The sequence below is a fragment of the Hemicordylus capensis genome, chromosome 3 (assembly GCF_027244095.1).
Source record: "Hemicordylus capensis ecotype Gifberg chromosome 3, rHemCap1.1.pri, whole genome shotgun sequence".
Lineage (NCBI taxonomy): Eukaryota > Metazoa > Chordata > Lepidosauria > Squamata > Cordylidae > Hemicordylus > Hemicordylus capensis.
In genome coordinates, this window is record NC_069659.1 from 31,818,215 (window position 1) to 31,839,326 (window position 21,112).

Consider the following 21,112-nt stretch of genomic DNA (forward strand, 5'->3'; position numbering starts at 1 on the left):
TTTTTTAAAATCCCTATATAAATCACGCAATGGAAAACCTGAATTGTGTGTGAAGTGCTCCACGATAGCTCACAGAGACTTCGGGATAAATCTGGCCGATATATGAACGCACATCTCCATTCCAGAGGAGATGCAACATGCAAATTAAAAGCCGGGTGTGAAAAACTTCCAGGGTTTGACATATTTTATGATTTTGATTATATTGTTATTGTTTTTAACATTCTGTAAGCTGGCCTGGTTTGTTTTTTTTAAGTCTTTTTTGTAAAGGGCAGGATATACATCTGTAACATAAATAAGTAATAAGTTTACGAATGGGTGGGCTCAGTGAATGGTTTGGGAATATCCATGTTGTTCAAGTTAAGCAGGAGACAATTGGGAGCCCATGTGCATCTAATAAATAAATATATTTTCAAAAGATCTCTGGTGGGCCCTGTAAGTTAAAGTCTGGAGAACTGCTAAGCTGAACTGCTAATCTACACACCATCTAGAACAGCCCATATTTCAGCCACTAATGGTCCCACTGCACACCCTCTGTGTCACCGAAGCTACAGGGCAAAGTCCTCCAAAGAGAAAGGAAGACACACAGCCTGGAAGCAGTCAACACAGAAACCAAATCATGGGCATGGTTAGCCTCTTAGTTCCACCCCTCCTTGCTGAGTGCCAGAACTAACCTAACATTGCAAACAAATTCCACTTACCAAGATGAAGGAAAGGTAGAGGCAGAGGGGAGGAGTCTTAAAATACACCTTGCAGGAAAATTAGGCTCAGATCTCCAACACTATCTAGAATTTATATTTGATTTGTCCTCACAAATGTCATTTTTGGCAAAGAGTTTTGCAATACATAAAAGACATAACTAGAATTGTTGTGCCATATAAACTGTAGTTTTACTTAACAGTAAGAGAAATTAAAACGTCAGATTTGCAGAAGTAATTACGTGTGTCGTTAATTTCAGCAAAATTTAAAATTGTCACTAATTGGTGAAAAAAGACCAATATGTATAAACAAATGGTTTTAAAAGGGTGGGGGAGAGATCTTAATACAAGGCAAATTATTATCAGAAATTAAAGACTCACTGAATGCGAGTTCTAAAAATTATTATTTTTTAGTAAGGTGGATTCTTTTTCTTACTTGTATTGACAAGTCTAAATCTACTTATACCAGGCCAGAGCAGTTAAAGATATTTATTATGTGAAATATTTAAGTTTAAAATGAAATGGATATTTTATTTACCCCTTTTGATATTAATAATGCTGGATTTTGTTTGTGAATTCTTGTTTTATATTACTGTTTTGTCTGCTTCAAATGAAATAAGAATAAACTAGCTGGGCTGGGTGCAGAGCATCTGCACCTCCGCCGGCCACTTCTCCCCCACCCCCACCCGCTTCTTCTCCCCGCACACCTGCCCGGTGCTTTCTGGCTGGCAGGCTGGCCTCTCGCTCCCACCCACCAATTCCCTGCAGCCCACTTCTTCTCCCCGCCCCCCGTCTGGTGTTTTCTGGATGGCAGGCCAGCGGAAAAGCCAACCCACCACCTCTTCCCACCTGCCTGCCAATTCCCGGTGGCTGGACTGGCCCGCCACCTCCTCCTGCTCCCGGAGGCCGGGCCGGCCCACCGCCGTCGCTTCCTCCCGGCAGCCAGGCCTGCAGCCACCAGGCCTGCTGCCGCCACTGCCTCCTCCCGGCAGCCGGCCCGCCACTGCCTCCTGTTCCTGGCGGCCGCCCCAGCCTGGCCCGCCGCCGCCATTGTCTCCCCATCCCCATCGCTATCCCCAGGCAGCTGTTCTCGTGAGAGCTGCCACACATGGGATTAGCGACACGTTCGCCTAGGATAAATAAATATACAGATAGATAGAAGGGTTGGTTGTGTTTTTTAAAAAAAAATCATATTTGATTTCTTTTCTATTACTTGTTAACAGCGTTCCCATGTGGCAAAAGATATTCAGAAGACTTTTCAAATCCCCATCTTAGAATCTCATGAGTAAATGGTCTCACAATCTGATCCTATGCATGTTCACTGAAATAAGGTACAATGGGGCAAGGAAGTGTGCATAGCAGAAGGGAGTTGCAGGAAGAGCCTTGCCCTTGCTGACTTCCACCTGTCCCAGCCTGTGCTCAGGTAAGTTCTATACACTCAGCTGCATGTGCAGAATTTGGTTTCTGACACTGACATTTAGGCTAATTTGTGGTAGCGTGCCAACACCAAATCTAGTACATGCCAGCAAATGCATACAGCAGCTGGCTCATTATGGGCTGAAATTTCTGGGAGTCAGGACAGCTTAAGATCTCTCCTGTGAACTGAGCATGAGAACCATTCTGAGCTTAGAAACCTCCTTGCTCAGAGACTGCAATTATAGTTAGCAGCCCAAACCATTTTGTTTGTGGATGGTGCTCATGTAGTAGGGCCAATATACATTCCAGTCAAGGCAGCTTTTTCATAAGTAGGAGAAGCAAAGAGGAGAAAACAGAAGTTGTTATTTTTCAGAAGTAACAAGATTTCCTGTGGTCCAGGTTCCAGGGCCCTGGAACTTCTTTTTGCATTCCAAAGCTCAGCCCTGCAACTTGTAAAGTAATGTTTATATATAAAATCAATGTTGTGCCTCTAAGCATGTACACAGGCTGTTGACCAGGGCACTCATCAGCAACGCCTACCAGGGCTTCAAGGTCAAAGGGTTTGGCTTTCTAGCTTGGCAAACTTGCGTTTGAGCACCTCTCTTTTGCAAGAAACGAAGCCCAGCTTGGAAGTTATTTGCATTTCTATCCCAAGTGCATTAGGTATTTAGGGTCAGTGCAAAGAGCAGCAGAGAGAAAAAAGAAGCACCTTAGCCCCAGGCGCAAGAATCAAAGTTAGATAACTCTGCTGCTTGGGATCAAGGCAAGATTAACATGGCTTTATTGCCCATATTACAAATGCCTATAGATCTCGATTTTTATCTCGTCTCCACCACGTGTCTACCTAAAGGGCATCCGTTTTCCACAGCGTTTGCCTGTCGGGCTGGCCTGGCGGGCTAGACGCAAGAACGACAGGAAGAGAAAGCCCAGTGCCCCGGTGGCGAGAGCTCAGCTGCTACATTAAAGGTTTAAGGCGAGCCGTTTGTACCTGATCCTTTCTTTCTCTGCCCTTTTGAGCTGAGTGTCCCGCTCCAGCACTTGGAAGATCTGCTTGGCTTCCTCCTCGTTTAAGAAACTCAGATCTACCCCGGGAGGGGCTCGATTCATTTTGGAGCTGCTGCTGCTGCTGCTTCGATGGTCAACAGGGGCTGCTATTGACCCTTTGACTCCTGGGTCGCGTCAGCAGCTGCAGCATCGCCCAAAGCAGCTTGCCCAGAAGGAAATCCCTCGCCAGCGCCTGCCAGGACCCCAAGGAGCCAATCGGAAGTCGGCGCAGCTTCACTGCTTTGGAAAGTATGAACACATCCCAGCAGGAGCGCGACTCCAACCCCAACCAGAGCCCACACCTGCAGAAAAGGCGAGCTGCACCTGAATGACTGACGGCCCGCTTGGCTAATCGAGGCAAGGGCGCCCCTGAGGCTGAAAGGAAAGGCGAGCCAATCCTTTGTTTGCGAGGGGCGGGGCCTCCCTTGGTGGAATAGCTTGTTGCATGGTGTGCTCGCGCTTCTGTGACCACGATGCCTGGCTGCAGTCTCCTCAAATATTTGCTCTCCGGTCTTTAGGGGTGGACATGTTTGCCTTGGCCATTGCAGCCCGAAGTTATAGAGCTGCGGGATCGGATCTAGATAAGGAGTTCCAGAGGGAGTGTGTGTAACACTAGAGGCAGCAGCGGGAATCTTACAATGCCGCCTGGCTGGCACTGACTTGGGCGCATAAACGCTTCAGTGCAGACTCTAGTCACGATTAAGTCCCACTGAAATCAGCTTCGTCGTCATGATTGCCGTGTCTCCTTTATTTCAGTGGGGCTGCATCATGACTTCCTGGGGAACACTGACCACTATTTATCCTTTAATAAACAAACACGCTGTCGCCATGTATATATTACATGATGTCTTACGGAGTGACACAGGCAAAATTGACAGGTGTCTGTCCTCAAGGGAGGTTACATTCCAAATTAGAGAATGGAAACAACAGCGAGGGAGGGAAGGAAGAAGTGGGCAAGTGCAGTGACATGGATGTAAGTTTTGGTTGCAGTTGAGAATGAGGATTCAGGATGCGATGCGATGCACACTTCTTTGAAAACATTTCTATTTAGCTTTCTCATTGAATATAAATATCGAAAGCAGTGCACACACGTGTGTGCACACACACACACACCTAATGAAAAATATAAAATGCCCATAAAAACAGCAAAGTGGGGGGGACGGGGACGACGTAGTAGATAAATTTAGGGTTGCATTCCTGAACATACTGGTGAGAGGTTAGGGGTTTCCAGTCAGAAGATGTTGGACTACAGCTTCCACCATAGAGCTAACCCCTGCTAACTTGGCAAAGAGACACCATTTAACGGGGCGATTCTCTTTATTTAGCAGGGGGAGAGTAACTGGCCCTATCCACCCCCAGCACAGTACCTCCAGTGACTGTTGCTGGTGTCTGTCTTATGTTTCTTTTTAAACTGTGAGTCCTTTGGGGACAGGGTTCCATCTTATTTGTTTGTTATTTCTCTGTGTAAACCACCCTGAGCCATTTTTGGAAGGGCGGTATAGAAATCGAATGAATGAATGAATGAATGAATGATGCCCAGCCACCACAACTTTCGGCCATGCAATGATCAACAACTTCTCCACAAAGTGGAGAACCCAATTCAAAGAAAATAGTTTTGAAGTTTTGGGTTTTAGAGTTTTTATCTGTATTTTAAAATTGTTTTAATTGTGTCTATATTTTAAGGGGTTTTAGATTGTGATCGTCCCAGGGACTTTTTTGTATGGAGTAAGACATAAAATAAATAAATAATGAGAGGATAATCCCCATAGAGTGGGTTTTACTTCAGAGTAATCATGCATAGGATTGCATTATTGCTCAGGATGCATAGGATTGCACAACAGAAATACATCATTATAATAAAACAGCAGAACAACCAGAAGCATAGCACACTTAAACGGAAGTAAATCCTATTCAACACAAAAGGATTTCTTTTTGAGTAAATACACATAGGGTTATGCTGCATGGCAATTAAAAACAAACAAACCATGAGATGGTAGTTAATGTGAATTCAGGTAGCATTGAACTAAACATATTTACTGGAAGGAATCAAACCACCCTTCATCTAAAGCACTTCCAGATGTGCAATTCTGCTTGTAGCTGCATAGCACCACCCAGATGTTGCTTTTCCGCTTTAAGTTGCATGCAGAATTGCATCATGTTACTATGTGCACAGCACTATGTCCCCTGCTAACTGAGCAAAAAGGCACCTTTTTAAAGTGGCGGTTCTCTTTCTTTCGCAGGGGGAGAACAACTGGCCCTAACCATCCCCAGCACAGCATCCCCCCAGTGGCTTTTGCTGGTGTCTTATCTTATGTTTCTGTTTTAGATTGTGAGCCCTTTGGGGACAGGGGGCCGTGTGTGTGTATACTGCTTTGGAAACTTTTGCTGAAAAGTGGTATATAATATTAGTCATATTTGTATACCAATGGGTGGCCCAACCCACCCTCTTGTCCCCCTCCTGTTTATGTTGTATCTGGGCATGTGCAGAATATGTCAGGTGCAACTGTAGGCTCCTCTGTACATTTTCTTTTTAGATTATGTCAGCATTTTGACATCATGTTAATACAGGCACAAATACTATATAAGCAGCATTAATACAGTATTGGTGCTCAGCTAATATAAGCACTAATATAGTACTGGTGCTGCTAAGGCTTGTTCTCATGACCATCAAGTGGGTAGAACTAGAATCTTATCAACCTTTGGGATTTGTGCACACTCCCAGTGTTTGGTTGTGTGTGAGTTAAAATCTAGTTTGGAGGAGGGGGAAGTGATCATGATCATGTGGGAGGTGGGCACAGGCTCTCGGGGTATCATTCTAGCCAGCACATGGCGGCGGGCGGAACACAGGCTGCTGCTGGCCTCCCTCTGCACCTGTCGGGTTTCAGTCGTCAGTCACCTCAGGCAATAAAATGTCTTCAAATGCCCCTGTTTGCAACTATCACCGCATACGAATATGACAAATATTTATACACTGCTTTTCAACAGAAGTTTCTAAAGCAGTTTAGATAGATAGATAGATAGATAGATAGATAGATAGATATGAAATGGCTCCCTGTCCCCAAAGGGCTCACACTCTAAAAAAGAAGCATAAGAAAACACAAGCAACAGCAACTTGAGGGATGCTGTGCCAGGGATGGATAGGGCCCGTTGCTCTCCCCCTGCTAAGTAGAGAGAATTACCACTTTTAAAAGGTGCCTCTTTGCTCAGTTAGCAGCGGAAAACACTGCACAAGATGAAATAATAGTTGTAGTTCAATAGTGCAAAGTAGTGGGGACTCTGCTCATTCACAGAGTTGCTCTTGTTACTACTTTGCTTTTCCAAGTGACACCTTGGTACTTTTTGTGGTTATTCCTCCCCCCCTTGTATATTTAGGGATTGCTAACCATAGAGCTTTTATATAAGGTGGGGGGGATGTAGGGCAGATTTAAATGACTCTGAATATTTAACTCAGAGATTGAGGAATTTGTTGGTTTAATTAAATTAATTAATTTAAAAAACCTATTTTAAAAAAAGTAGTTCCACCCCTATATGGAAGAATTTGCCCTTTGCTGTCATTAAAAAAACAACCTCATTTCAGCCCCAGCCTTTAGATCATCTGGAATGACTGGGCATATGGTTTTGAGCAGAGAGATGTATATGTAAATAGGAATATGTATATGTAAACTGAAGTGGATTGGGCAAATTGTTGGTTTTTAATATTTTTTAAAATTAAAAACCCATCAAAAAAGTCGTATAAGTGGCTTGTTTTGTGACAAAAAATTACAAAGTCCTTTAGGTTTCAGTGAAATGTACTTCCAGCTAAATGTGGTTAGATTTGCTTTGCTGCCTGAGGCTGCAATTCTCTACACACTTACCTGGAAGCAAACTGTACTGAATTTGTTAGGATTTATGAGAAAACATACATAGGAAAGTATTACATGGTTGAAAGTCTCCTTTGTTAATCAGCAGTGAGGGGCCCATTTTAAAATCTTGTCTCCCAGGCCACTCCAACCTTGCTACGCCCCTGCAGGTGATATGAACATTTGCCACTCGTTGGGTCCATTTCTATCCCTGCTCCTTTTTCTTAAATCCAGCCACCTCTTTCTCTAAGCCTCTTTCTCTAGCCCGCCTAGGACTACATATAATTAGGACATTAAGCTAAAACACCTCTTTGTAGTCAAATGTACCATTAATAGGATTGCTTTAACTACACATTTCTTTCCGCTGTACCCCTCCCTTCAATAAACTTTTCTTTTGATCTTTGAAACTTCAATCTTGCCTCAGTCCAGTTATTTCCTGGGTCCACAACTTTGTGTAAATTTAATCTGACATGGAACTGTCCTACCCAGAGCTAATTTCCCCACACAGCCCTAACGCAATTTTTGGGGTGTTCACCAATCACCCCAGGGCAGTTCCGTTAACACAGCTGATCACTGATTTAGCAATTTGACTCCCATCTGGGTAAGCATGATTCTGATCAAAAGAAAATATCTCTCCAGCAGGGTTTAAATGAGTAATTGGATAATGCATTTTTTTTAAAAGTATGACCATCTTTATCTGACTCCAATATTTGTTTTTCCCCAAGTTTGCTGTTAGAAGTTGGGATGGGGGTGCAGTGCAGTGGGGATTGTAATCTTAAATTCAGAGTCTTCATCCTTTCAGAAAAATACAGATACTACGGCTACTACTACAACTACTACTGATAGTGTTTAACCTGTATTTTAAGAGAGTAATCTTAAATTCAGAGTTGTCTTCTATTCAAATAAACATGACATTTATTTCTAATAGAAGTGCTTATGAAAACTGCAGAAGTTGGCATGGACGCATCATCCTAAAAGAGGCATTCTCCCTTCATTCTCACATAGGAGGGGATGCCTCTTCTAAGATAGCACCAATCACATCATATACTGTACATGCACCATAGAAAAACTAATAAAATCTGTATTCTCCTTCAAAACTATTGTTTTAGTCATAGGCAAATTTACGCAAATTTAATCTACGATTTCTATAACTGGGTGACTGCTCTAATCTCCAGGGCCCTGCTATTGCAAAGAATGGGGCCATAGCTTAGTGGCAAAGCATCTGCTTTGCATGCAGAAGGTTCCAGGTTCACTCCATGGCATCTCCAAGACAGGGCTGAGGGAGACTCCTGCCTGCAACTTTGGAGAAGGCGCTGCCAGTCAGTGTAGACAATACTGAGCTAGCTGGACCAATGGTCTGACTCAGCATAAGGCAGCTTCCTATGTTCCTCTCTGGAGAGTCATACCTAGCTAAGGCATGAGCATAGCAAACTGCAGAATGTGCATTATCAAAATGCCACCTCCTGCTATGCCCCACAATTAAATTAATACATGTACAAACAATATTCTGCAATGGCCTTGTCTTTTAAAACTTCCTGGTATGTTTCTCACACTGGTTAGATGATTAAAAGCCTGTATAGCCATTTCGATGTAGCTTGTGTTCTGTCAGAAAACAGGGATCCTTTCTTGTGACACAGAAATGGTCTTTGCACCTCAAGGAAAAGATGGTTAATGCTAGACAATTTAATATTGCTGGCGGCTAGAGCTGACACACATTGCTTTAATGAATGGGCAAGTGTGAGAAGTTTGTCAGCTCCATTGTTACATTGTCTGGAGATTATTTAGCTTGCACCTTTACACAGAGTGCTCCAGAGTGGGAGAATTAAAACCCCCTCGTTCTCAAAGGACCCCCCCCCTCAAAGCGGCAAGGTTGCGAAAAAGCTGGAAGGTGTGCTAAACAAAGGAAAATGGAGTGCAGGAAAATATTCTGGAGAACTGGCAGAATCTCACAGCTATTAGCCCAGAGGTGCTGAAGAACAGTAGGATCAAGTCTGCTCCTGTTTGAATTAATTGCTATATGAGATAACCGCAAAGATTAGAAGGTAGCGTGCCAGGCAGGCCTAATTAAACCCATGCATTAAATTACAGAGGCAGGGGAAAGTCAGATGGTGTAAATGTAAATAAGAAGTGCTGCTTCCTCTCCCAGACGTGTAGACTGTGTTTTCAGGGTGCATTTTTATATCAGCATTGGAAAATAAACTTTTTCTACTGCTCAGTTATGCCCATTAAAATATGTAGCCGTATCTCAACGGAGGGTGTTAATCCAGCGTTTAGATTATGGCAGGAATGGTTGGGAGGCACTTCATGAAAATCCAAAGTCAAACTCCTGACTCGGACTCCCCCAACCTTTCAGCCAAATAATGCCCCAGAAGCTAAAGGGGCCATCACAGAAGGCAAGGGAGCTGAGGGGCTTTTGACTGGCCTATAACTCAAGTATATGTTAGGCTCTTTAGGGCCACCTAATGGCGCAGTGGGGAAACAACCTACCTAGAGAGCAGGAGGCTGTTGGTTCAAATCCCTGCTGGTGTGTTTCCCAGATTATGGGAAACTCCTTTATCGGGCAGCAGCAATATAGGAAGGTGCTGAAAGGCATCATCTCATAGTGTGTGGGAGAAGACAATGGTAAACCACTCCTGTATTCTACCAAGAAAACCACATGGCTCACCAAGAGTCGACACCGACTCGACGGCACAATCTTTCCTCTCCTTGCTTGAACAAATCACCAGTGGCAGCTCACTAAATCATAGCGTCTCCTTTATAGAACTCCATATCCAGCTTGTTCCCTACACATGTGAGCTCCGTCAGCAAGAGCCCCCCCCGCATGTCTGTAAAAGTTCCACAACTGCACAGGAAGCGTTTGTTTTCACTGAAGAAAACAGGGCAGCCTAGGTGCATGCAGTGTTCTGTGAGTGCACAGGAGCCTGATTAACACTTGTGAGGGATCTGCTTTTTTCTCCCAAATGATCCCACCCTTTTATGGAACTCACAGGGAGGAAAATCTGGTCTCCTTACACAGCCCGCTGCAATAAGCAGGCATTACTGTAATGGCAGCAGATGGCATGTGTTTGCTGAACCCAGAGTAGCTAGAGGGGACACTGGTGGCAAACTGAATCCGGGCTGCTGCTGGCCTCCCTATGCCACCGGGAGTAAGCCCCTGAAATCTGGAACCAACCCTGAAGAGTTAGTAGGCTTATATACAGGTCTCTATCAGAGATCTTATGCAGACCTGCGCAGAGGCATATCTAGGGAAAATAGCGCCTAGGGCAAGCACTGAAATTGTGCCCCTGTCCAAACATCTGGCACCCATCTTTCAGATAACTTTACCATAATATCAGCTGAAAAATACAAGTCAAGCTCCTTAATCTTTTAATATTTCAAAAACTATTTAGCAGTGGATGTAGCCAGACCAAAAAAGGCTGGAAAACTACAAATTTCAGTATGCTGCGGCTCATGAAATACCCAAATACTATGTGGAGGTGTACTTAGAAAACTAAACAGAAGTGCCTGTCTAATTCTCTACTATGCATTGTAGCATCACTAAAACATAAGTTTTAAAAATAAATGGAGAATTTGACTTTTCCCAGATACTCTGAAAATAATTAAAGGATATGCAGAGTGAACTGTGTCACTGCTTGGAATATATTCTAGTATTTCAGAAAGACAGTTAAAATGAGAGAAAGAGAGCAAGAAAGTCCCAGTGGCCTTAATACTAAGGATTTCACACTGATTCAAAGAGAAACTCACCATTAATAGTCATATTATTAAGACATCACATTTAACTCACTTATCACAAGAAGCAAAGTAAGAGCAAATGAATACAATCCTAGCTCATAAGCTTTAGCTCAGTATTCACAAGCCCTGATTCTCTGTACATAGTGCCAAACTAAATATGTGTACAGTGACACACACACACACACACACACACACACACACACACACACACATATATATATATAAACTTGAATCTGTAGCCCCTTCGGGAGGCTTCCTAAAGGCCATGTGTGGGGGGTCTGCAAGGGTTCCCCCTCCCCCTGCTGGCCTCTAGGGCCTCGCAGGGACCATTTGAGCATTTGTAGTGGCCATTAAAAAAAAATTTAAATGGCCGCTGAAAATAAAATGGTGGCCATTTTGTTTTCGGTGGCCATTTTTTAAATTTTTAAATTTAAAAAATTGGTGCCCCCCCTTCAAGTGGCGCCTGGGGCATGTTCCCTGTCTGCCCTACCCTAGATACACCCCTGGACCTGCAGTAGTGTTTCTCTTAGGCCAGTGGAAGAGAGGAAGTGGGGAGTTGGGAGATTAGGTTGTACTTTAGGGGACATCGCACAGTTAATTCCCTGTGCCTGAATACAACACTGGGTGGGGGGAAAATGCAAGCAAAATTAGAGGAACTAGTGTCTGATAGCATGGCTGCATGTTTGAAAAAGCTAAGTCAGGTCCCCTAGATAACTGCATGACCTAGGAAATATATATACGACTCAGGAAATCTCCAGACACAGTGTGTGGAGGAAATTTTTGTTGTATACCAAGCTGTACTGAGTTTTCAGTTATGGTCTTATAGGAAAATCCTATAGGAAAATATATGGCCTTATAGGGAAATCCTGCTCCAGTTTCCTTAAAGATCAATGGCTGTTTCAAGTTATGTTCAGAGATTACATGGTATGTATGTACAGGTGTCTGTACACATGTACATATGTTTATGTGAATGACTGTACATGCACATTTAAAAATTAACCCAGGTACATGTCTCTCAAATGCATGGCGCTGGTAGGAAGTGTATGACTGCACGTACATTGAACATAACGTGCGAATACCTCTATATACGTACAGATCTGTACATGCTTATGCTGTACACAAATTGTACATGCATTGAACACAATGTGTGAATAGGGCTTTCGTATCCTTTTCTGTTGTACTGTTTATTTTAATAGTTTCATTGTACATTGTTTTGCATATGTTTAAATAAACAGGAGGCCTACTTCCCCCACTAAATGAATAAAACACTAAATGAAAACCTCCCCAATGCTCACCTGAGCAAGGGAGAGAAAAGAGCACCAAGCAGTGAAGAAAGTGCTCGCCTCACCGGCTGGGAGACACCAACCAGTGGCACTTCTCAGCCCAGCGCTGGCCCTGCCCCCTGAGCTGATGTGCTTCTGATATCAATGTGGCGACATGGACAGCATTGGGCCTGGAAGCGCTGCCCATCTCCCTCTCACAGCTGGCCAGCATTGTGTTCTTCAGCTGGGTGTGGGGGTGCCCTGGGGAAGAGGGGAACCCTGGTGGCCCCTGGATCCCCCAGGAAAATTTGTCCCTCCCTTGAGGGGAGAGCTGGTCTTGTAGTAGCAAGCATGACTTGACCCCTTAGCTAAGCAGGGTCCACCCTGATTGCATATGAATGGGAGACTAGAAGTGTGAGCACTGTAAGATCTTCCCCTTAGGGGATGGAACCGCTCTGGGAAAAGCAGAAGGTCCCAAGTTCCCTCCCTGGCATCTCCAAGATAGGGCTGAGAGAGATTCCTGCCTGCAACCTCGGAGAAGCCGCTGCCAGTCTGGGTAGACAATACTGAGCTAGATAGAACTATGTTCTGACTCAGCATATGGCAGCTTCCTATGTTCCTAATCACTGCAGAGGTTTGTTCCATAGCGGCTAGACAACTGCTGAGGGCTCAGAGAAGCACACTATGAATAAAGGGCAATCCACAAATTAGAGGTTACCAAATTAATGGTAACCAAATTTCACATGATGACCAAGATTTCACATGAACTCTTATTCTTCAAACGTAGGTTGGCTATTACAGGTCTCAGTCACACAGTGCTGTGATCTTGTGGTAGTTAGGACAACAGAGAACCCTGTTATTAGCCCATCATTAGGAGTGCCCACAGTGCTCAAGCATCACAGCAATGAATAATGGTAATAACTGATGTGGATGTAATGTTTTGGAGAAGGGGCGTAGCAAGGTTGGAGTGGGCCCAGAGACAAGATTTTTAACCCCCCCCCCCCACTGAAGCTCAGCTTATGAAGTAAAGACATCTTAAATGAGGCTGAATAGTGGTAACAAAAAGCATAATAAAAATTTTATAGGTTCTATCTATCTATCTATCTATCTATCTATCTATCTATCTATCTAATGTGCCACAATAATCCTAAATTATTTTTGAAAAGGTTTTGTAAATCGTGGACAATGCAAGTCATTTAATTATACTAGAGAAAGATATGCTGTTCTGGTAGCTCCAGGTCTTAACACTCACATCAATTTCGGAGGATGAATACAACTGAAGGAAGCCCGGGTGGGTGTGCAGCTGGGGGAGTCAGTCATGTCACTTGCCTCTTGGGGGGCCACCCAAGGCAGTGGGCCCCCAGACAACTGTCTCCCCTTGCCCTGTTATAGTTACGCCCCTGTTTTGGAGAGCGTTTCCTAAAAAAGGCCATACCTAAAATCATATTCCAGCAATGGTAAGACAAATTCCCCACTAGAAAGTTGACCTTTAAACAAGAAGCCTTACAGGTTAGAAATTTAGGACTGACAAAAGGAAGTACTTTTTCACACAGCGCCAGCGCCTAATTAATCTATGGAATTCTAGGTTGTGGTGATGGCTACTAGCTTGGATGGCTTTAAAAGGGGCTTAGATAAATTCATGGAGGACAGGTCTATCAATGGCTACTAGTCTGGTGGCAACAGGCCATCTCCATCCTCAGAGACAAGATGCCTCTAAATACCAGTTGCAGCGGAGCAACAGCCAGAGAAAGGGCATGCCCTCAGCTCTTGCCTGTGGGCTTCTCAGAGGCATCTGGTGGGCCACTGTGTGAAACTAGATGCTGGACTAGATAGGCCTTGGGTGTGATCCAGCAATGCTGTTCTTATGTTCTAACCTAGCTAGTCTTAATATTTAGGATGGCTCTACTTTTGTGTTTTGAACCCTTTTTGTTTGTTTCTGTAAGTGTTCCTCATCAAGGAGGAAAGCAGATATGCAAAGAGATGACCTCATCAACCTGTGGAAACATGCCTCTGTTTACAATGACAGCAGAAGGCAGCTATGGAGTTGCTTTCTGCTGGCATTTCTGCAGAGGCTGGTTTTCCTACAGATAAAGGTGAAAATGCCCCCATTGTTCATCCCTGAGCCTTCCATACTAACAGGGGTGCCTCTGGAACAACTGGTTTGGGGGAGCAAAAGGGTGGCAAAGAACATTCTTAGAGGAGCAAGGATTCTGCTATATATTAAATACTTATAAAGGTGAGGTAATTAATGTTGCTAGTTTATTCCCATATTAATTAATTTTAACTAATTAATAAGCCTTTAATTAATAAGCCTTTTAAATCTTGGTTTTAAATTATTTTAATGTTTAAATGTTTTTAATTGTTTAATTGACTTAGTTTGGATTTTAATTGTTAATTGATTTTAATTGTTTTTATTTTGTTGTAAACCACCATGAGCCCTTTTTGGAAGGGTGGTATATAAATTTAATTAATTAATTAATTAATTAATTAATTAAGCAAGAGAGCTTGGCATTTTCAAATTTATTCAGAAAACGGACCAGATTTCTTTCCAAAAGTACAGTCTTTTTGGCAGGCATGTAGTTAGGGGAGGGGGGCTTTTGTTCGCCTCTCTCCTCCATGGCCCCTCGTGTGTGCCAGACACCCCAGCATATGATGTCACATGCAGGGGGCATGGCCAGCACCCGGACGGGCCTGCACGCCCCTCCTGAGTGCACTTCCCAGCCATCTTCATTGCTGGCTGCAGGGGCGTAACTATTAGGCAAGGGGAGGTGGCAGCCTGGGGGCCCCCACGCCCCGAGGGGCCCCCCAGAGGCAAGTCACATGACTATATATTGTCAAGTGTGTGTGTTTGTTTCATTTTAAAATTTTGTCTCTGGGCCCACTCCAGCCTTGTTACGCCCCTGGCTGGCTGGGTGTTTTCTTCATTCTCTCATAATCCAAGAACATAGGGAGGGGTGAGCCAGGCGTCTCTTAGGAGCTGGGCAGTTCTGGTTCTTTGAACAACACCCCCCCACCCCCAATTATAGCACTGTCCCTAAATTTTGGATTAGGTCAGACCTTCCAGTCTGTTCTCTAGGCTAGTTTTTTCTTCCTTTCTAAGACCAGGAAAGACTGGGGTGGGGAGAAAGGTCAGAACCAGAGCAGCTGAAATCTGCAGGGGAGATGACCTTGTACCCACTCACCCCACCCACCCGCCGCACACATGGTCTCACACTCAGTACAGTTCTTGGCTAGCAAGGAAGCGAAGTGGTTGGCCTGGCTCCTGGGAAGCTGAAGGACTCTCCTACCTACCTGGTTGCTCTGGATTTGCTTCTTCTGGGCTACAGGAGTGAGTGAATGAGGCATCTTAAAACAATGGAGGCCCTTAAAAAGAATTCATTCAAGCTATAGAACCATAATATATTATGACTGTATTATCTGATCCTTTGCTGTAAAGTTCCAGTCTGGTGGATGAAGGAGTGGAAACTTTTGGGGGGGGGAGCATCCGCAGCCCCTTACAATCCCTTGCAGTCATCCCTGCTAGTTTTCTCCCGTTTCTTCTCCCTCGCTTTCTTTCTGCAGCAGATCTGTCATATCAGCCTCTTAATTGCTACTGGCCTCTTTTAGGAACATAGGAAGCTGCCATATACGGAGTCAGACCACTGGTCCATCTAGCTCAGTATTGTCTACACCGACTGGCAGCTGCTTCTCCAAGCTTGCAGGCAGGAATCTTTCTCAGCCCTATCTTGGAGATCTCAGGGAAGGAACTTGGAAGCTTCTGCATGCATGGAAGCGTCTCCCCAGAGCAGCCCCATCCCCTAAGGGGAATATCTTCCAGTGCTCACAAAGGTAGTGCCCCATTCAAATGCAGCCAGGGTGGATCCTGTTTAGCAAAGGGGAAAATTCATGCTTGCTACCACAAGACCAGCTCTCCTCCCATAGACCAGCTCTCCTTGTCCTGCAATTACTTTTGCCTCTTTGCCGCAGTGATTGCGTTTGAGAAACCATGTCCTATATAGCCTCTGAGGGCCATCATCACTTCCTAGTGCACGCACATACTTCTTTCTGTGGCAGATGGCGCCAGACATAATTGGGAATCCCTGGCGGTGCCCTGTATTCTCCTTATTCTGAAGAGCTAACACTGAAAGTCCCAGGCTTTCTGTTGATTCCAAATCATGCCAAGCAAAGTTTAAATTCAGGTCATGAAAAAAGATGCCCTGCTAAGACTGATTTGGTGTATAATGAATGAGATAAAAATAGCATTGTGGAAAAATACATTTGTGGAGTCTGTGACTAAACTGATTGTATGAAATGCATCATCTTTGTATACAGCCTGGGGCTGTATACATTAGGCCACCAAGAAAAATTCCATTGGCTTGTATAGACTCATGCATGGTAGATTTCAAAGGTTACAAAGGAACTTGCTGAAATAACTGCCTTTAATCACAAATTAGCTAGAATTGTTTCTAATGCTGCAGGAATTAAAATGCACACAATAAGATAAAGCAGTTTTGCTTCCAGGTGATAGTGACAAAGATTATGGCAATGTTTCTTCATTGTAAACCAGTGGTAGCTTCCATTGACCCTAATTAAGTTCCGTGACTTATAAGATCTGTGCAAAGTTTAGGCTGAAGCCAAATACTCCACACAGTTCCTTGACACTGCGTGGAGGTGACCATTCCCATTGCTGAACACTGCTGTGCTTAGCCCAGTGCTGGTGGGGCTCCTTTAAGGGAAATGGGGCCCATTGGAGCTTCAGCACCATCTTGGAAGGCTCACATAGGACACTGGGAAATGTAGTCCTTCCCAGCATTTCCCCAAAAGAGCTCTGTGGAGAAAACACTGGGAAGGACTACACTTCCCAGTAGTCTGTGCTTATCTTGCAAGAAGGTACTGGGGTTTGACATGGCTTTGTTTCTCTTAAAGCCCATGTCCCATCCTGTCACACACACACACCCCGCCCATGTTAGGAAAGGTCTGGCACTGTGCAGAGGTCAGCACAGTGGCAAATGGAACTCACATTGAAAGTGTTGTGTTGCTGTTTGGCCAAAGAGGCCCCCACTTGAAAAACAGTGATGATCACTGGATTAGAGATAAATTCTTCAGCACTGAAGTCCTTTCTCTTTCAGTGGTTAGAGAGCTGGACTTGGATCTAAAGAGGTTGCTCATGTTTGTATTTTCATGGTAGAATGATGTGCAATGAAACAAACAAAAGTTTCAGTTAGAAATTGGTAAAATATTAGAAAGCCTAGTGAAATTCAATATCAAGTTTCTAGCTCTCTCTTTTGTTTGTTTGTTTGTTTGTTTGTTCAGACTGTAGTTTAATCATGTTTGGTACCACAGGTGTAACTAGATAGGTGCACCTGCTCAATGGAGATAATAAATAATTGAGTAATAGTCTCGAAAGGAGCATATTGAAGAAACAGGAAGTCCAGTATATTTCAAACTAGAACAAGTTCTTTGGGCATTTCATCATCCCTTGTGAAAAGTACCTTTTGCAGGAGTGACAGAGCTACAGTTCTGAAAAGGTAATTCCTCTGAACTAAATTTCCCAAACGAAGAGCTGAATTGTTGGAAGTGTTTAGTGGTTTATTTTCTGCTTCCCCTCCCCTTAAATTACACTTCAAACATAGATCACCATACAAAGCTGTCTTAAGACCAAACTTACACATTAAGCCTATTAACACGTCCATTCCCAGGACAGAGGGAAGGGAGGGATGAACCTATCTTACCCCTGCTAACTTGGCAAAGAAGCACTTTTGAACGTGGTGATTCTCTTTATTTAGCAGATCACTAACTAAAATTATGAAAGTTTCCTGGGAATTACTATTAAACCAGTTTGTAGCATAGAACAGACCTCCAGAAACCATAATAGGCAGCCTAAAAATATTGATATTTCACATTATTATAAAGCAAAAACAGGGCAGGAAAGGACTAGGAGAGATAATGCGTTTTAATGACGTAGGCCCTTTTCAGAGAATGCCATGCTTCTGGCTACTGATTGAATTTAAAGACTTCAAATTCCCATTAAGGTGCATAGCATTAAGAACAATTTCTAAATTAGCCTCACTGGACAGCATTGTAGGTTAGCCACAATATCTTGATCTCCATCTGAAAGCCAACCTAAGCAGGCTGTTGGTCAAGAACTGATTATATGATGTAGACTGTAGATATTGATATAATTGTTTGTTCTAGCCACATTATGAGGAGAGATTGCAACTCAGTGGTAGAATGTACGCTTTGCGTCTAGATGCTTCTAGGCTCAACCTTTTGCATCTCTGCTTAATGAATTTCAGGCAACAGGACCAAGAAAAACCCCTGCTGGAAACCCTGGAGAGTTGTTGCGAGCCAGAGTTAGACATATTGGGCTAGATGGATGGAAGTCCAGCCTAGGATAATATAGTCTCTTACTAGCTGAAACTTCTAAAATATATTTAAACGTGAAAGAGTAGATTTCAATCTGGTGGTTACAAAAAAAGGAATGACTGTGGCCGTGGTGATCATCACCTCTGATACCTCCCATTGATGTAATTTAGGGTCTCATCTTATTTCCCATATCAGTCTAATTAAGTGGTGCTTCCTCAGCTTATGAAGCAAGCATAATTTTGTTCCAGCCCTTATCAAGTCTAACCCCAATTTCTTCAGTTCTGATCAATATGTCCAGCAACAGCTCAAGATTTCTGTGCTCCTGAGGCAAGGTGTCAAATGTCGCCGATCCCTGCATACACCCTCCACTCCTCCCATTCCCCCTTTTGAAAGTGCGAGCAGGAGGGCATCTTGCCATCATACTGGTGCCCCAATAACCTGCTGCCTGAGGCAACCACCTCACCTTGCCCCATGAAAGGACCGCCCCTGCATGTGTCAGTAAAAGGGGCTGTAACAAACCGTTTTCAATACCTTTTTGTATGCTCTCAGGACAAGTCTTGAATCCAGGTATTAGTCTGTAAAACGTAAGCTGGCTTTTCTCTGTATTATTTTCCCAACGGGTAGATTTCCTTCCATCTGTGCAATATGTCCCTTGTCAATTGACTGCAGAACTGCCTTGTCGGTTCAGCCCTTCTTGAGCTGATTTTAGGAGCTGCAACATTTGGATCAAACAAATTAACAAACAGGAAGTTTGTCTTAATTATGCTTCAAAGAGACAAGAGACACACACACACACACACACACACACACACACACACAGGGGGTGGAGCAACACCCAGTATCAACAGCAAAATAGGTCATCCCAGCAATGGCAATTAGGCAAGTGGATGAATCAATGGGTTTGGCTTCTGTTATTTTCAAAGAGATTATGAAAACTGGTTTGTACTTTGAGAGGTGGCACCTTTGATAGGTTGCTGTAGTCCCTTAAGATAACAGATTTAAGGAGTGGGCATTTGTTGGGCTTTCCAGTTAGTCTGCCTTCTTCAATGTGTATGCTGTCTTCTCCTCTCATCCCAGTTCTGAGTAATTAATGTCCTGCTACTCTTTAATTTTTTTTGCTGAGAGCTTTAGTGAGTTTTTGGACATAGAAGGGATAACCTCTGGATGAGATTAATTTAATGTATGTATAGTCTGTCCTCTCTTGCAGACTTAAGCTGGTTTAGAGCAATTTCACTAGGAACAATAGATGAAACACTGTCTCACAGACAGGTTCTGGGGAAACTTAGCCTTATTTTAGATATTAACCTAGTCTTTGTACAGTGGTGATCAGTCATGAAGGCTCTGTAAAACCTCCATGTCCACCTGAATTCAGGTTGCTGAGAAGCAAAGGCAGGAGAGGATATTGCCTTCAACCCTTCCTTCTGGGCTTCCTTGAGGTCTCTGGCTGGCCACTGTTGGAAACAGGATGATGGTCTGAATGACTTTTGATTTGATACAGAAGAACTTTTTTTTAAATGTGCTTATGGAATAGTAGTATTTATTGCCATGCTTGCTTGCACCCATGTGTCCTACAAACATGTGCACCTATGCTTTGAAACCTAAATAGATAGATTACTCAGAACATATTTACAAGGATGAATAACAAACTGATCACAGTCCAGACAGTGGCAAGATACCCAGAGGAGGCAAGAAATTCAAAAGCAAGACTTTTTTTGCAGAAGTGGGGGTGGGTTATTTAATTTTTTACAAATCAGAGGTTCAGTGCGAAAATGTGGCAACTTTGGTAATACCAGGAGTTAAGGCTGCTCCCAAGGAGAGAGAGGGAGCAGAAAAGGGTGGAGGTTACGCCTGCTAAATGAGCAAAGAGGCACTTTTTAAAAAGTGGCGATTCTCTTTATTTAGCAGGGGGAGAGCAACTGGCCCTATCCAAACCCAGCTCAGCATTCCTCCAGTGGCTGCTGCTGGTGTCTACCTTTATGTTTCTTTTTAGATTATGAGCCCTGTGGGGACAAGGTGCCATCTTATTTATTTATTTATATCTATGCAAACCGCTTTCAGACTTTTGGTTGAACAGCATTATTATTCATTCATTCATTTATCCATTCATTCATTCATTCATTCATTCAATTTCTATACCGCCCTTCCAAAAATGGCTCAGGGTGGTTTACACAGAGAAATAATAAATAAATAAGATGGATCCCTGTCCCCAAAGGGCTCACAATCTAAAAAGAAACATAAGATAGACACCAGTAACAGTCACTGGAGGTACTGTGCTGGGGGTGGATAGGGCCAGTTACTCTCCCCCTGCTAAATAAAGAGAATCACCACATCAATCAATCAATCAATTTATTACAGCCATAGGCCACACAGAGAACATACAAAGATAAAAACAGGATTTAAAACACAATATGCGAACAATAGAATCACCACATTAAAAGGTGCCTCTTAGCCAAGTTAGCAGGGGTTTGTAGTAATAGTAGGTTTGGAGAGCCAAACAATTGGTGAGCATTGGCGTGTGGATAGAAAAGGGTGGGAGGGAGAGAGTAAACTACAGTGCCTAGAGAAAGTCTACACCCCATTGAACATTTGTCACATTTTGTTGTGTCAGTGCATCAGATGTGCATGCATTTAAATGAGGTGTTATTCCACTCAGCAACGCACCATACTCCATACTTTTTCAGAGGAAACAAAATATGTTTATTGTGGGGAAAAGCATACACCCCATACAGAACTGAAATGTAACAATTGGATAAGTCTCCACCCTGCTTCTAAGGCTGTA

General features: G+C 43.5%; 1 protein-coding gene across 1 annotated transcript in view; it reads right to left on the minus strand.

Annotated features, from left to right (window-relative positions):
* Positions 1 to 3,520, minus strand: part of EXPH5 (exophilin 5) — an 86,908-nt gene extending 83,388 nt beyond the window's left edge. Inside the window, exon 1 of the mRNA XM_053310963.1 lies at positions 3,100 to 3,520. Coding sequence (XP_053166938.1) covers positions 3,100 to 3,218 — 119 coding nt within the window. The 5' untranslated portion in view covers positions 3,219 to 3,520. The remainder of the gene's footprint in view (positions 1 to 3,099) is intronic.
* Positions 3,521 to 21,112: the final 17,592 nt, after the last annotated feature.